Genomic DNA, 16640 nt, shown 5'->3' on the forward strand with positions numbered 1-16640 from the left:
ACTGCAAGGGTTGCATTAAATAGGCTCAATATTTTTTTGCTTAAGCGTTTGGCAATATTCAATAAATATGCAATAAACATACAGTACCAGTCAAAAGTTTGGACACACCGACTCATTCCATGGGTTTTCCTTTATTTTTACTATTTTCTACATTGTAGAATAGTAGTGAAGACATCAAAACTATGAAATAACACATATGGAATCATGTAGTAACCAAAAAAGTGTTAAACAAATCAAAATATATTTTAGATTTCAGATTTTTCAAAGTAGTCACACTTTGCCTTGATGACAGCTTTGCACACTCTTGGCATTCTCTCAACCAGCTTCATGAGGAATGCTTTTCCAACAGTCTTGAAGGAGTTCCCACATATGCTGAGCACTTGTTGGCTACTTTTCCTTTACTCTGTGGTCCAACTCATCCCAAACCATCTCAATTGGGTTGAGGTCAGGTGATTGTGGAGGCCAGGTCATCTGATGTAGCACTCCATCACTCTCCCTCTTGGTCAAATAGCCCTTACACAGCCTGGAGGTGTGTTTTGGGTCATTGTCCTGTTGAAAAACAAATGATAGTCCCACTAAGCGCAAACCAGATGAGATGGCATATCGCTTCAGAATGCTGTGGTAGCCATGCTGGTTAAGTGGGCCTTGAATTCTAAATAAATCACAGACGGTGTCAACAGTAAAGCACCATCACACCACCTCCTCCGTACTTCACGGTGGGAACCACATATGCGGAGATAATTCGTTTACCTACTCTGCTTCTCACAAAGACACGGCAGTTGGAACCAAAAATGTCAAATTTGGACTCATCAGACCAAAGGACAGATTTCCACCGGTCTAATGTCAATTGCTGATGTTTCTTGGCCCAAGCAAGTCTCTTCTTCTTATTGGTGTCCTTTAGTAGTGGTTTATTTGCAGAAATTTGACCATGAAGGCCTGATTCACGCAGTCTTCTCTGAACAGTTGATGTTGAGATGTGTCTGTTACTTCAACTCAGTGAAGCATTTATTTGGGCTGCAGTCTGAGGCTGGTAACTCTAATGAACTTATCCTCTGCAGCAGAGGTAACTCTGGGTTTTCCTTTCCTGTGGTGGTCCTCATAAGAGCCAGTTTCATCATAGCGCTTGATGGTTTTTGCGACTGCACTTGAAGAAACTTTCAAAGTTCTTGACATTTTCTGGATTGACTGGTCTTCATGTCTTAAAGTAATGATGGACTGTTGTGTCTCTTTGCTTATTTGAGCTGTTCTTGCCATAATATGGATTTGGTCTTTTACCGAATAGGGCTATCTTCTGTATACCACCCCTACCTTGTTACAACCACAACTGATTGTCTCAAACGCATTAAGAAGGAAAGAAATTCCACAGATTGACTTTTGACAAGGCACACCTGTTAATTGAAATGCATTCCAAGTGACTACCTCATGAAGCTGGTTGAGAGAATGCCAAGAGTGCTTTTTTTTTACACTTTTTTGCTTACTACATGATTCCATATGTGTTATTTCAGAATTTTGATGACTTCACTATTGTTCTACAATGTAGAAAATAGTAAAAAATCTTGGTCGACCAACAGCCTATCAACCACACAATTGACCAGTCAAATAAATGGGGTCAGCCCTATGTCCATTATCTTGTCTACATACTTTTTATCTGATTTTATTAATTTACATTTACACTGAAAACGTTTTACATAAAACATAGAAAAATGCAAGTGAAATGCTCGCACTGCGGAGCCCTGACAACCTGCCAACATGGCTGGTGAAATAGACATCTTATCCACCAATGCCAAAATCTACCCACAGATGGCGGGTGTTAATATGAGGCCCTGTCTCCATCCCTCCCGGCCACTGAAATCCCTCTCACTTTACTCTCGCTCTCTTTTCTCTCTATCTCCCTAATCTTTCTCCCTCTCTCTTTTAACCCTTCTATCTTTTTTCTCTCCCCCTCTCCCCCCCCCCCCTCCCTCCCTCCCTGTCTGTCTTCCTGTCTGTCTTCCTGTCTGTCTCCCTGTCTGTCTCTGTTTGTCTGTCTCTCTGTCGCTTGCTCTCTGTCTGTCTCTCTGTCTGTCTCTCTGTCTGTCTCTCTGTCTGGGGAGCCAGACAGAGGGATTTCTTCGGAAAGAAATAAAACAACAGTAAAAAGTCAGGCTATATAGGCTATATAACAACAGTCTACCTGTGTCTCTCTCTCGCTCTCTCCCTCTCTCTTTAGGGACGGCTCACAGGAGAAAGATAAACAAGTTCCCTCAACCGTCTCCTCCATGCAGTCCAAAATCACTCAGGTACCTCTTCTTCACTGTCTCACTGTACAGTGCCTTCGGAAAGTATTCAGACCCCTTGACTTTTTCCACATTTTGTTATGTTACAGCCTTATTCAAAAAATGTATTACATTTAAAAAAAATCCTCAGCAATCTACACACAATACCCCATAATGACAAAGCTAAGACAGGTATGTAGAAACATTAGCAAATTTATAATTTATGTAAGTATTGATTGGACATGATTTGAAAAGGCACACACCTGTCTATATAAGGTCCCATAGTTGACAGTGCATGTCAGAGCAAAAACCAAGCCATGAGGTCAAAGGAATTGTCCGTACAGCTCCGAGACAGGATTGTGTCGAGGCACAGATCTGGGGAAGGGTATCCAAAAAATGTCTGCCCAATTGAAGGTCACCAAGATCACAATGGCCTCCATCATTCTTAAATGGAAGAAGTTTGAACCCTCCAAGACTCTTCCTAGAGCTGGCTGCCTGGCCAAACTGAGCAATCGTGGGAGAAGGGCCTTGGTCAGGGAGATGACCAAGAACCCAATGGTCACTCTGACAGAGTTCCAGAGTTCCTCTGTGGAGATGGTTTTCCTTCTGGAAGGTTCTCCCATCTCTGCATCAGTCCACCAATCAGGACTTGGAGTTTGCCGAAAAGCACCTCAAGACTCTCAGACCATGAGTAACAAGATTCTCTGGTCTGATAAAACCAGGATTGAACTCTTTGGCCTGAATGCCAAGCGTCACATCTGGAGGAAATCTGGCACCATCCCTACAGTGAAGCATGGTGGCGGCAGCATCATGCTCTGGGGATATTTTTCAGCAGCAAGGACTAGGTGACTAGTCAGGATCGAGGCAAAGATGAACGGAGCAAAGTACAGAGAGATCCTTGATGAAAACCTGCTCCAGAGCGCTCAGGACCTCAGACTCCTGCGAAGGTTCACCTTCCAACAGGACAACGACCCTAACCACACAGCCAAGACAAGTCTCAATGTCATTGAGTGGCCCACCTAGAGCCCAGACTTGACCCGATCGAACATCTCTGAAGAGACCTAGAAATAGCTGTGTGGCAATGCTCTCCATCCAACCTGACAGAGCTTGAGAGGATCTGCAGAGAAGAATGGGAGAAACTCCCCAAATACAGGTGTGCCAAGCTTGTAGTGTCTTACCCAAGAAGACTCAATGCTGTAATCGCTGTCAAAGGTGCTTCAGCAAAGTACTGAGTAAAGGGTCTGAATACTTATGTTAATGTAATATTTCAGGGCGGGGTTTCTTTGTCATTATGGGGTATTGTGTGTAGATTGATGAGGGAAAAACTATTTCATCAGTTTTAGAATAAGGCTGTAACCTAACAAAATGTGGAAAAAGTCAAGGGGTCTGAATACTTTCCGAATGCACTGTATTTAAATTAACATGGGCCCATATTCACAAAGCATGACAGACTATGAGTTCTGATCTAGGATGATGTCCATATAATCTTATTCATTAGGATCTTAAAGGTAGAACTGATCCTAGATCAGCATTCCTATTCTGAGAATACAGGCCCAGATGTCCTAGCATGTATTCCATAAAGCACTTTACAGCATGGTGTTGTACAGGTACTCCATATTTCTCATTATGACATGTGCACAAAGCACAGCAGTTCAGAATCAGCTCATTGTTAGCTGGGATGCACACAGGGACTGTGGTTCCAAGGATAGTCGGCCCTTGTGGCAGCAGCATTATACAGAACACACCGCTCAGAGATTTCAGTACACTGATCCCAGCACAGATTACATAATTTCTATCTTCGATCTCTGTGGGCTCAGAGCAGCTGATCTCTGAACTCAGGTCGGATTTTACATTTAACATTCCTCCTCTGTGTTCAGTAATGTGCACATAGGCGTTTTATTTGTTGTGTTTATCTCCCTGTCCTGGTGTTTCTGGCTCTCTCTCATCCCTCTCATGACTTTATGTGCGCAGCAGCAGCTGACAGCTGAGGAGAGCTAGTTTACATTACAGAGGCTTTAATCTCCAGGAGAGAGAAAAAGAGGATCAACTCTTCCCCGAAAGTCCTGACTTTAACATATTACGCAATCACCCCCTCTACTAGTCACTCCTCTGGTAAGCTGTTGGGTTGGAGAGAGAGAGGTTCTCGTCTGTCTCTGGGTAGGATCACACTGCCTGTTCAGCAACAGGGCTATGAGTCAGGAATAGGGAGGTTGTTATATGAGATCTATGAGGGAAGCCATAATGTAAAGTAGACCATTAGAGAGAGATATTGGAGTTTTAAAACCATATGTTTGAAATAACTTAAAAGCTTAAATCACAGCTGTGGGTGTGCGTTTAAAAACACTGCTTCCTCAGGCGGCGTCTTTTAACTACCTCACACCTGTTGTAAATTCATATGGAATCTTGACGTTTGCTCTATGGTTTATTTGATGTCTTACTTTCAGGCTGTGAGAGCGTTCATTCTCCAATTACATGAATGTCTTTCTTGGCGTATATCACAAAGCCATACCTTAACAAGGCCCCTTTAGAAGTTCAAGCCCCTGTCCTCTCTTCATTTGATGTTCTGTATCTGTCCTCAGTCTGATAAAGAGCCCCATCTAATAGCCCTCTGACTACAACCAGACCCCTTCATAAAGCCAGCCAGTTGGCCCAGGATGAGCACCTCCATAGGGGGTCAGAGAGAGGAGAGACTTACCTGGAGCAGAGAGCAGGCTTGGGCTGAGGCAGAGAGGCCTGTGTAGTATGGAAACCAGCCCACCGTCAAAGATCAAGACATTCACAGATAGAGCAAGCCGTAGGGAGAGAGAATGGGGTAGGTTGTAGAAAGAGGAGGCGAGGGTAAGAGAGGGGGGTTTCAGAAAAGAGAGAATGAGAGATTGGCATAGGTCATATGAATAGAGTGTGGGTTAGGGAAAGAAGGGGGTGAGGGACAGACAGAATTAGAGGAGACTAACATACAGACCTGAAGAGATGGACAGACAGAATTAGAGGAGACTAACATACAGACCTGTAGAGATGGACAGACAGACAGAATTAGAGGAGACTAACATACAGACCTGAAGAGATGGACAGACAGAATTAGAGGAGACTAACATACAGACCTGTAGAGATGGACAGACAGACAGACAGACAGAATTAGAGGAGACTAACATACAGACCTGAAGAGATGGACAGACAGAATTAGAGGAGACTAACATACAGACCTGTAGAGATGGACAGACAGACAGAATTAGAGGAGACTAACATACAGACCTGAAGAGATGGACAGACAGACAAAATTAGAGGAGACTAACATACAGACCTGTGGAGATGGACAGACAGACAGAATTAGAGGAGACTAACATACAGACCTGTAGAGATGGACAGACAGACAAAATTAGAGGAGACTAACATACAGACCTGTGGAGATGGACAGACAGACAGAATGGAATGGTAAAGAGAATGTGACATGGATCGAAGATAGAACCTTTACATGTACGATTCTTGGTAAAAGAATAGAAACTGAAGACATTGTCAGCATCCTTTCTACTCTTCCTCTTTATTTCTTTCCCATGGCTCTGAAATCCAGTCCACTCATCCTCCTCTCATCCTGGATACTGTATTGTGACCTCTTGTTTTCTTCCCCCCTACTGCTCTCCTTTCTACTGCTCTCCTTTCCTCCTCTCACCCAGCCCCCTCTCACTCACTCATCCCCAGGCTCATGATGAACTTTTCTCCTCTCTCTCGCTCTTTCTGCTTATGGAGCGTGTTCATTCTCCCTGCTCCGCTGGAGGAGAGGGTTTTTATAGTCCCCTAATGAAACTGAGACCTGCTCTCATAAATGAATGAAATCAAATCCAATTTTATTCAAATCAAATCAAAGTTTATTTGTCACGTGCGCCGAATACAACAGGTGACCTTACAGTGAAATGCTTACTTACAGGCTCTAACCAATAGTGCAAAAAAGGTATTAGGTGAACAATGGGTAGCTAAAGAAATAAAACAACAGTAAAAAGACAGGCTATATTCAGTAGCGAGGCTATAAAAGTAGCGAGGCTACATACAGACACCGGTTAGTCAGGCTGATTGAGGTAGTATGTCCATGTAGATATGGTTAAAGTGACTATGCATATATGATGAAGAGAGAGTAGCGGTAGCGTAAAAGAGGGGGTGGCGGGACACAATGCAGATAGCCCGGTTAGCCAATGTGCGGAGGCACTGGTTGGTCAGCCCAATTGAGGTAGTATGTACATGAATGTATAGTTAAAGTGACTATGCATATATGATAAACAGAGAGTAGCAGCAGCGTAAAAAGAGGGGTTGGGGGGGCACACAATGCAAATAGTCCGGGTAGCCATTTGATTAACTGTTCAGGAGTCTTATGGCTTGGGGGTAAAAACGGTTGAGAAGCCTTTTTGTCCTAGATTTGGCACTCCGGTACCGCTTGCCACATGTTTTGTAAACAACAGGTGTAGACTAACAGTGAAATGCTTACTTACGGGTCCTTCCCAACAATGTAGAGAGAAAGAAAATAGAGGAAAAATAATAACACAATAATAAATACACATGAGTAACGATAACTTGGCTCTATACACGGAGTACCAGTACCGAGTCGATGTGCAATGGTACGAGGAGGTGGACATGTACATATAGGTAGGGATAAAGTGACTAGGCAACAGGATAGATAATAAACAGTAGCATCAGCTTTTGTGAGTCAAAAGGGTCAATGCAGGTATTCCAGATAGCTATTGGTTAACTGTTTAGCAGTCTTATGTCTTGGGGAGTGGGGAGTATGACAATGCTTACAAATATTTAGAATGAAGTTGTTTGGACGTTAGAAGCATTTTCTGTCACGCTCAAGTACAGTACATGCCACGCTCCCTCTCCACCTTTACACGTTCCCTCACACACTCTCTGAGTCATACGCCTCTGTCTTTGACACTTTCCTGCTTTCTCTCTCAATCACACTCACACATATAGTACTTAAAACACACTCCCTCTCTTTCATCAATTTCTCACCTTAATAAAGCAGTATCTGTGGAGGCTTCAGTACCAGCCCTGTTTAAAGCCCCAGTCTCACATCATCTACTCAGACATTAACTCCATTATCCATACCGCCATCTTGTTATACCTTTTGTCTCAATTTGCTGTGGTGATCCTGCTCCTCCTTCCTGCTGTTTTTACGACCGCGTGGAGGTCACTGTGGTCAGGCTGTACTCTCTTCAAGGACCCTGACCACCACCACTGCTTTCACTCAGATTTATCCCTCAGTGTGTGTGTGTTGGTCTCTGTGTTTGTGTGTGCATGCGTATTCGCCTTTTTTCTCTGTGCGTGTGTGTGTGCTCTTGCTTGCTCACTCATGAAGGAAGAGAACAGCGGGAGAGGAGAAGGAAGAGTAGTGATATGCAATAACTCCCCACGTCAGCCCTGAGCAAGGAGAAACTTGTATGACAAGCGGCTTATTCAGCGGCTCACGCTGAAAGATTTAATATATCCCCTATTTGGTGTATAATCTCCAGGTTGGACTGTGGTCAGATTGGGACTGCTTACCTAACTAGGAGTGGATCTGATGGCCTTCTATTACAGGGAGGAGAGAAGCTGTCCTATAGCCTACTGTCATAAATAGTCAGGAATATATTAAGCTGTCCTGGTTGAAAGATAGCCCAGGGAGGGAGGAAGATTTGTGTTGAATTGTGATGGTGGGGAGGCTCTGAGAGAGTAGACAGAATATAGGACTGTAGGTTTCTTAACCAAGACATGTTTCCTCTTTTCCTCATTATTGGTATTTTATATGGCTCACTGTCTCCCCTTTCTCTCTCCCTCTCTGTGTCTGTTTATATCTTTCCTCTCATCTCTCTCTCAATCTTCCCTTCTCTCTTCCCTTCTCTCTTCCCTTCTCTCTTCCCTTCCCTCTACCCCTCTCTCTTACCCTCTCTCTTCCCTTCTTTCTACCCCTCTCTCCTTCTCAGGATCTGATGGCTAAAGTACGTGCCATGCTGGCTGCCCCTAAGACCTTCCAGCCCAACACTTCCTGAAGAGGCTTAGCTTTATAGCAGCTGATTGGAAAAAGGGTGGAGCTTCACCATGTCTGCCTCTCTATGACGACAGCCTCCAGCGACAGGCCCTCAGCCAATCAGCAGGCAGCGTCTTTTTCCTGGAACTGTTTCCTCTGTCTGACTTTTATTTAATCTACTTTTGATACTTAACTGTGTGAGCGTATCGACAGTATATTTCAAATGGCAGTAGATGTGAAGCGAGCAGAGTAGATTAGCTCGTAAATCAACTACGTGGGACTGTTCTACGTGTCGAGAGAGTGCCTGCATCACAGCAATGGTCACGCAGCAACCTGTTAAAGTTTGGATGCCCCTGTTCCCAACATCTGTTTTCAGCACGAATAAAGACAACAGAGCTTCAAAGCGCAGAAATAATTAATAAAGTAAATTGCATCTTTCAAAAAACGAATTCTATGTTCTCCAAATTGATGACAGAGAGCTTTACAGTGTAATTGTGCAGCTGCCAGAGCGCCTGAATGCTATCCTTCTGTGAAGGATTGTTTTCTTCATTTCTTTCTCACTTTCTCCCTCTTCATCTCTTTCCATCTCCCTATGTCTCTTCATTTCTCATTCTCTTTCTCTCACTCTTTTGCCAGGTCAGTTTTAAGCTGGGGTCTCTGTTTCCAGTCTGTTGTCAATCACTTCCAGTGTGTGGCCTTCAATTTTTGTTTCTAAGTTTGTACATGGCTGATTGTGGAGCTGCTTTCTTAACACAAACTGTCAATAAAGTTTGAATGATGATTTAGCAAAGTGTTAAGGTGTTCTCAGTCAGTGGAATCTGTCTGGTACATAAAGGTCAGGGCTCACGTTTCCTATGAATTTAATTCAATTAACCTCAACAGTTAGTTATTGGTTGGAAATGAATGAGCAAATATTGACATAGCAGAAATAGATTAAGTAGAGATACAGTCATACATGCTCCCTCTTTTAAGGACAAAGCAGACCGTGCAAATGAAAGTTAAAAGCAACAGTGGTTACCAGGGCTGGAGTGAGGGTAAATCATGAGGGAGCGGTCTCCTCACACAAACTGTCCACAACACAGGGACATTCCTTTCTCTCACACACAAACACAAAGGCGTCTGAGCAGGTTTCTAGGTCCACCCCAGGGATGAGGGAACATATCTGAGTGTCCCAGTAGCACACAGGGAGCTGGGGCCCCTAGCATCCGTGTATCTTTCATGCTCTACTGGGTCATCATCATCCCACTGAGGCCATGGCCCAGCCTCACACACACAGCAGCCACACTAACTATACACACTGTATACATCCAGTGTCAGTCTAACTATATACACACACTATGTTCATCCACTGTGTCACTTTTTTTAATCCACTCTGTCACTATTTTAATCCACTGTGTCACTATTTTCATCCACTCTGTCACTGTATTCATCCACTCTGTCACTTTTGTTCTCAGTCCTTTAAATTGCACATTCCTCACTTGTTTGGTTTTCCTTGGTGTCATTGTCTGAATCGAGTGAAAAATAATGCAGACCTTCTGCAAAAGGCTTAAGCAGTATAATACTACTGGAAGCAAACAATTTTTTGCAGCTGGTCTGCTTTACTCACAGTACAATGGTGCTGTGTACTGAAAGGTTTGTATAGATCATTTGCCTTTTCAATGCACAGCTAATTATTCATATCAATCTGTTTTCTGTACTCTTACCAACTAATGCATAATGGTCTAATTACAGCAGTTAAGAGGTCTCTGCCAAATGGTGTTTTCCATCATGGAAATATAACTTATAAAATAAGTGAGTATTTGCCTATAATTGCATTAATCACTGAAATAAAGGTGTACTATACAAGTGGAGGCTCCTCAAAGGAGGAAGGGAATGACCATCCTCATAAAAATATAGATTGTAAAACATTTAAAATGTTATCCTTTTTAGATAAAACTATACTAAATATAATCACGTCATAAAATAATTTATTAAAGCACTATTTTGCAATGAAGATCTACAGTACTCTCAGCAGCACTCTGAAGGGTAGCAGCTGGCGGACAACTAGTTTTTGTCCTCAATACAAAACCTAGGAGGCTTATGGTTCTCACCCCCTTCCGTGGATTTACACCGTAATTATGACAACTTCCGGAGGACGTCCTCCAACCTATCATAGCTCTTGCAGCATGAACTGACATGTTGTCCACCCAATCAAATGATCAGAGAATGAATCTAGTGCTGAAGGCATAAGCTACAGCTAGCTTGAACTGAAATGCATAAAATGTGGTGAGTAGTTGACTCAGAGAGAAAGACGATAGTTATTTTTTTCCAAAATGAAGAAGAAGCAAGAGAGATTTAATCATTTTTTAAACTTTCAGTTTCACTTACTTAGCTAGCAAATGCGGCTATCTAGTTTAGCCTACTCAAACACCCTGCTCAATTAGAGGGATACTATGTTAGCTAGCTGGCAATGACTATCCACACAACACTGGAACTCTTCCAGGTCAAGGTAAGCTTTTGGTTTTACAAATGTATTGTTGTAAGTGCTAAACTGCAGATTGACTGTTCACTGTAACGTTACTGCATGAGTTCTATTAGCTAGGTTGACTATGACGTTACTTTAGCTAATATGGTGACAACAATGTAGGCTGTGTGGTGATGACATGGTTCAGCTTGGAAAGTTTTTTTTACCTGGTCACATACAGCTGATGTGTTGTGCATTGCAGTCCACAAGCAAAGGGGAAATGTGAGAGGAGGAGAGCGCATTGATGCGATAAGGAATACAACATGGCTGCAATGAAAGTGAACTGTGTTTATGCGGGATCTAGGGTGTATTCATTCCACCGATTCTGTTGAAAAACATTTCTTAAAAGAAACAAAACTGTAATTAACATACCTGAATTTGTCCAACAGAAACTTGTTCGCAACTGTTGGACTAATGATTACACCCTACACCAAGGTGGTATTGAGTGTGTCACTGTCAGCTCAAATTTTTCTCTCGACCTGTGTGCACCTACGTTGTAAACTTTAATTCTTCGGCTAGGATGTAGCAACCTCATGATGGGTATAGGGTAAATCTGAGTATCATGTAGTAGCCTAAACCTATTGCTGTTACATTGAACTGGGTGAATGTAATATGCAGGGGCGGAAATCCCGGGGGGGACACGACCCCCCCATCCTGGGAAAAATATGATTTGTCCCCCCCAATATATCACTGAAACATAACTATGTAATTTAAATAATATGAATAATACGCAATGAAAGCAATTGTGCTGATTATAGACACTTAATAGCGCGTTAAGTTTCAAAAGATTGCAACCCCCCCACCCTTTGCCTCACAATGGTTTGATCCACTGCCAGTTCCTTAGTTGGCAAGGTAACAGAGGGGTCGTATCTACTGTCTGAAAGGCACTCAATGAACGTAACTGACGTGAGGTTAATCCAGTCAATCGCGCCATAGCAATGTTTTGTTTTATGTTGGCAGGGTTCATACACACACTAGCTGAATGCAGAGCTAGCGCGCAAATATTAACTATTAAGCTAGATAGTACCGATTCCATTTATGTGGCCTCGTCAAAGATGGAATCTTTGCTATCGTCAATTTATTCCAAGATCAGCATGCAGATTATGTAAATTAGTGCTTCAAAGTCCCTGTGATAAGGTTAGCGATAAACTGAAGTCCAAACTGAACAGAACTACACTCTCTTCTACCATTGTCCTAAACATATTTAATGGTCTCGTTACAAAAGCTAAATTGTCGCAAGGGAACTTTTATTTATTTATTTTATTTCACCTTTATTTAACCCGGGTAGCAAAGATTATAGCAAACACCACTGAAACGGAATTGGTGCTCGCCAGCTTTGCAAATTCAGCTATTGTTGGAAGCCAGCCAATATGAAACAATCTATTAAAATTACAAAAGGTTGCAGCATATGTTGTGTAAATGCTGAACTCATACAGCTGTCAACTCGTGTCATTTTAATCCGTTTCACATTTGCTAGCTACCTTTTAGATCGAAGCCCAAATAGAATGATAAAAGATAAGATGATAGAAGCCCATCTCCTACTGTAAATAACCTACACACTGTGTAGGCCAGCCAGCCAGCCAGCCAGGTAGAAAAATGGCAGAAAAATAAAAGACGGACATCAGAGTATTTTTCAGTACACCAAAACGCAAAGTAAGAACCCTAGTAGCCTAATATCTCAAAGACTAGTTGATAAAATGTTCATAAGAAAGAAATGAAATTCTAATGGAAATGTTTCACAATGATGTCATTAGGCAGAGCAGGCAACAGATGGCACACAGACAGCAGAGTTGGGGACAGATATGCAGGGACAGACTGGCAGAGACAGGGAGTCTCAGGTAAGTTTGTTGAGTCTTTGTTTGGCAACATTATGAAAGGTTCTCCATTTTTTGGACTTGTAAAATAGGAACATAATTGGAAAATGCCATGGATACCCCCACTCTCAACTTAAACTGGTGACTGAACTAAGATTTGTTAAAGGCAATGGTATTGCTGTTGTGATTAGTTGTGTAGTTTTGGGTACCGGTAGTTAGGAGTACGGCAAACACCTTATTTCTTTGGTTCCTCAATTTACATTTACCATATTACAATGTAGGCTATGTGTTACAGCACTACTTTTGGTGTTCCCCTCAGGAATTGCTCTTGAGAAAATGTCATGTAATTGTCCGCTCCAAAGTTGATATCAGATTTTCGCCCCTGGTAATATGAATGACAGTCACATACAGTCACATTCATATTTACATCTGCTTGTCATTTGCTCTTTACTGTATGACACAGGAGCTTGGGAATGCTGTAGCTTGCATCGCCAAGTCTGTGTGTTGAAAATATACTTTCTTTTTGTCCAAATAGACAGCTGCACTGGCTTTGATAACACAGAGGACCGATGCCTTAGACAGCATTTTTCACTGGGTAATTGTCCGGCACCACTGAGGAATAGATCCGTACGGTTTTGGCTATTAGAATGGATGCTTTTACTAGAATGCTTTTCTGAAGGATGATTGCACAAGCTTCTTCCCAATGCAGTAATTATTTTGTGTGCTCTGAAGTTTGAAGTTTGTCTAGAATCTGGCTCTGGCCAGTCCCTGATGTCAGAGAGCAGCCTAGTGAAGCTGAAGGCCAGTGAAACACAGTGTTTGTGCTTCTAGCTTCCATTACTGTCCTTTCCTCGTTTGACATGTTAAACATTTCTGCCAAGGACTGATCGCAGATTGCAGGAAATTGTACTTTGGTCCAGCTCTTAAAAACAAATGGCTTGCTAAAAATGTGGCTGAGGAAAATGAATAAGGCTAAATCCATATAGAATTAATAGACTAATGGTGTCAATGAAGCCTGGAGGATTATGAAGGAACTAATGGAAATGTCCACATAGTCTTAGGAGACTTAGGAGCCATTTTGTCATTGGCACCCTTGGCTCATGTGGGGATTGGAGGAGGTGGGGGGGGTGTGACTGCCTGGTGGACGGGTCTCAGGGGCACTTCCCTCCCAGGCCCGCTGGGTCCCTTGCAACTAGGTTAATTCTGGGTGATGATGATCCCGTATGTTAGGAGTAAACATATAATTTGAATAAAACATCACTTCTTGCCCACTCATAACGCCACCAATGGCCCCTGCAATATCCACGATGCCCCTGTGCCTGCGTTCCAATTGGTTCCCCGGCACACTAAAATGAATTCGCTCATTGTGTGTGTGTGTGTAGGCAGAGGCGAAGCCACAGCAGGGCCAGGCAGAGGCCCCGCCAGATTGAACATTGGCCCACCCAATCAGGATGGCTTACAAAAAATTAATTAAATTAATATGATTGTGTTTGTATTGTCTCCTGACTAATCAGAAATGGTCAAAATCAGATGGTACTCCCCCTCCCCACACACACACACATACCTAATAACTATCTAACTGTGAGCTAGCTAGTCACAAGTTATGGCAACACACAGTTCACTCATGCGCTTAAAAAAAACACAGCTGGAGGATGAAGACACAACACCTGCTCCACTACCTCCAACGGCCGAGCCCAATCTGTCAGAGTTGTCATCAGTCCATGAGGAGGCTAGCATGGCTACTGCTTCGACTTCCACAGCCCAGCCAGCTCACCATCGCCCAGCCCCAATAGTGTGCAACTGCAGCCCTCAATTCGGGGTGTTCCTGCAGGTGGGCACCCCCCCTCCCTTTTGAATGTGGGTCAAAAGGGAAATAAAAGTATTATCGGAGTTTTTATCCCCCCACCCCCTCCTTGCTTGCTAGCGACACAGGTAGACAGTGTCCTTTGCTCCTGCCTGCCGAACACCTGCCCTCACCGTTGTTAACAGAACTGCATGAAAACGGTGCCTAACAGGCGGAGGACACTGTCTACCGGGCCATGTGTTATGCCATGCCATTTTTATCATAAAAAGTCAATTGTTTCTCTTAATGTTAGGGGGTTAAGACAGTGTAAAATGTAAAGCCTTGTTTCTTTTTGTTTAACCAGCTGTTTTTTTTTTCAAGAATCTCATTCTACAGTAATGATATTTGGCTCTCACATGGTTCAGAATGATCAGCAGGTGTCGCTACAAGTTCTTTTGCATTCAGATCGTGACTCAAGTCATTATCTTTGTCTTGTAATTGAAATTAGTCAAACTATTTTAGTTACTGTCAATATTTATGGGTACAACTCAAAACAAGACAATTGTGTCCTTGAAGCTGTAGTAAATCAAATTCTATATTGGTTATCTAAATTTCCCAAATCCTTTCTCTTAATAGGTGGAGATTTTAATATTGCTTTAGATAATTCTCTTGATAGGTGGCCTCCGTGGCAGTCTACTTCTCTGAATACAAATCTAAAGCTGTTTTTGCAGAAGTTGGATCTAGTGGAGAGAGAAGTTTCCTCTTGAGACTATACCTGGTGTAACAAAACATGTACCACACGTTGACGTATTGACTATTGACTGGTTTCAGAGGGCTTAAGAAATCATGTTTCTGTTCATATTCTTGAAACACCTCTAACAGACCATAGAGCTATTTGCTTCCAAGTTTCAATATTTCCCTGGAATTATAGTCAACGCAAAGCTTCATACTGGAAACTTAATAGCTCCAGCTTAAAACATGAAATAGTCAAATGTGATATTATACGTTTATTATACGTTTTTGGAATAAAGTCTCTATAGGACAAACTGGGAACTTCTAAAGTTTGAAATTGCAAAATATTTAGGAAACTATGGCAGTGATCTTGCAAAGACCAGAAGGATAGAAGAGGAGAATGTTACAGTATATCAGTGGCGATTTTAGCATGTAAATCTTGGTGGGGCAAACAAAAAAATGTGGGATACCTGCCAGCAAAGCCACTAAACAACACAACACTAAACATGACATTAATTGCACTATAACGGTGACAAACGGTGCCCACATATGCTGTCCCAATAGCAGAGTTCCAACAGCAGTCCCAACACCTTATCACTGCTACACCTGGTGATCAGCGGAGCCTTGTCTGGCAGCAAAACAGTTCATTCAGCCTCATTTACTGCTTTTAAAAAAACATAGCTGATTTGTCTGACTTGCTTCAACAAATGTGGTTTCTGCTGACAATTGAGATGTACAAACTATGGCATAACGGACGACAAGTAGATAAGAGGCAATCCATAATTTCGATTAAGACATTAATGAGCGAGCTAGGACGGATGTAGTCAGTATAACTATTTGTTAAGCACTTTTGAAATGTACAGTGACAGAATTCAGAACATGGGCCGTTCTTACAATGTTCTCCCTGTACACCAAGTCAGAACTGTAGGATAAATAAAGGGGGCATAAAAGCAGACAATGAAAGCTCTTTCAATATTCAATGATTACATTTCTCTCAAACAGGATATACAGTGGGGGGAAAAGTATTTGATCCCCTGCTGATTTTGTACGTTTGCCCACTTACAAAGATATGATCAGTCTATAATTTTAATAGTAGGTTTATTTGAACAGTGACAGACAGAATAACACCCAAAAAAATCCAGAAAAACGCATGTAAAATTTTTTATAAAATGATTTGACAGGCCGAGATAAAGCAAAGCAGTGCGATACAAACAACAGCACAGAGTTACACATGGAATAAGCAAACATACAGTCAATAATACAATAGAAAAAGTCTATATACAGTGTGTGCAAATGAGGTAGGTAAGGCAATAAATAGGCCATAGTGGCGAAATAATTACAGTATAGCAATTAAACACTGGAGTGATAGATGTGCAGAAGATAAGTGTGCAAGTAGAGATACTGGGGTGCAATGGAGCAAAATAAATAAAATAAATAACAGTATGAGGTAGTTGGATGGGCTATTTACAGAGGGGCTATGTACAGGTGCAGTGACCTGTGAGTTGCTCTGACAGCTGGTGCTTAAAGCAAGTGAAGGAGATATGAGTCTCCAACTTCAGTG

At 42.3% G+C, this 16640-nt stretch overlaps 1 protein-coding gene across 2 annotated transcripts in view; it reads left to right on the forward strand.

Moving 5' to 3' along the window:
• LOC106566361 (splicing factor SWAP) overlaps positions 1-9040 on the forward strand; it is a 130557-nt gene extending 121517 nt beyond the window's left edge. For both annotated transcript variants that reach the window (XM_082955394.1, XM_082955395.1), the window contains exons 17-18: positions 2210-2279; positions 8204-9040. In XM_082955394.1, coding sequence (XP_082811520.1) covers positions 2210-2279; positions 8204-8269 — 136 coding nt within the window. In that variant the 3' untranslated portion in view covers positions 8270-9040. The remainder of the gene's footprint in view (positions 1-2209; positions 2280-8203) is intronic.
• The last annotated feature ends 7600 nt before the right edge of the window (positions 9041-16640 follow it).

Source organism: Salmo salar, chromosome 01, assembly GCF_965601325.2.
Source record: "Salmo salar chromosome 01, fSalSal1, whole genome shotgun sequence".
Taxonomy (NCBI): domain Eukaryota; kingdom Metazoa; phylum Chordata; class Actinopteri; order Salmoniformes; family Salmonidae; genus Salmo; species Salmo salar.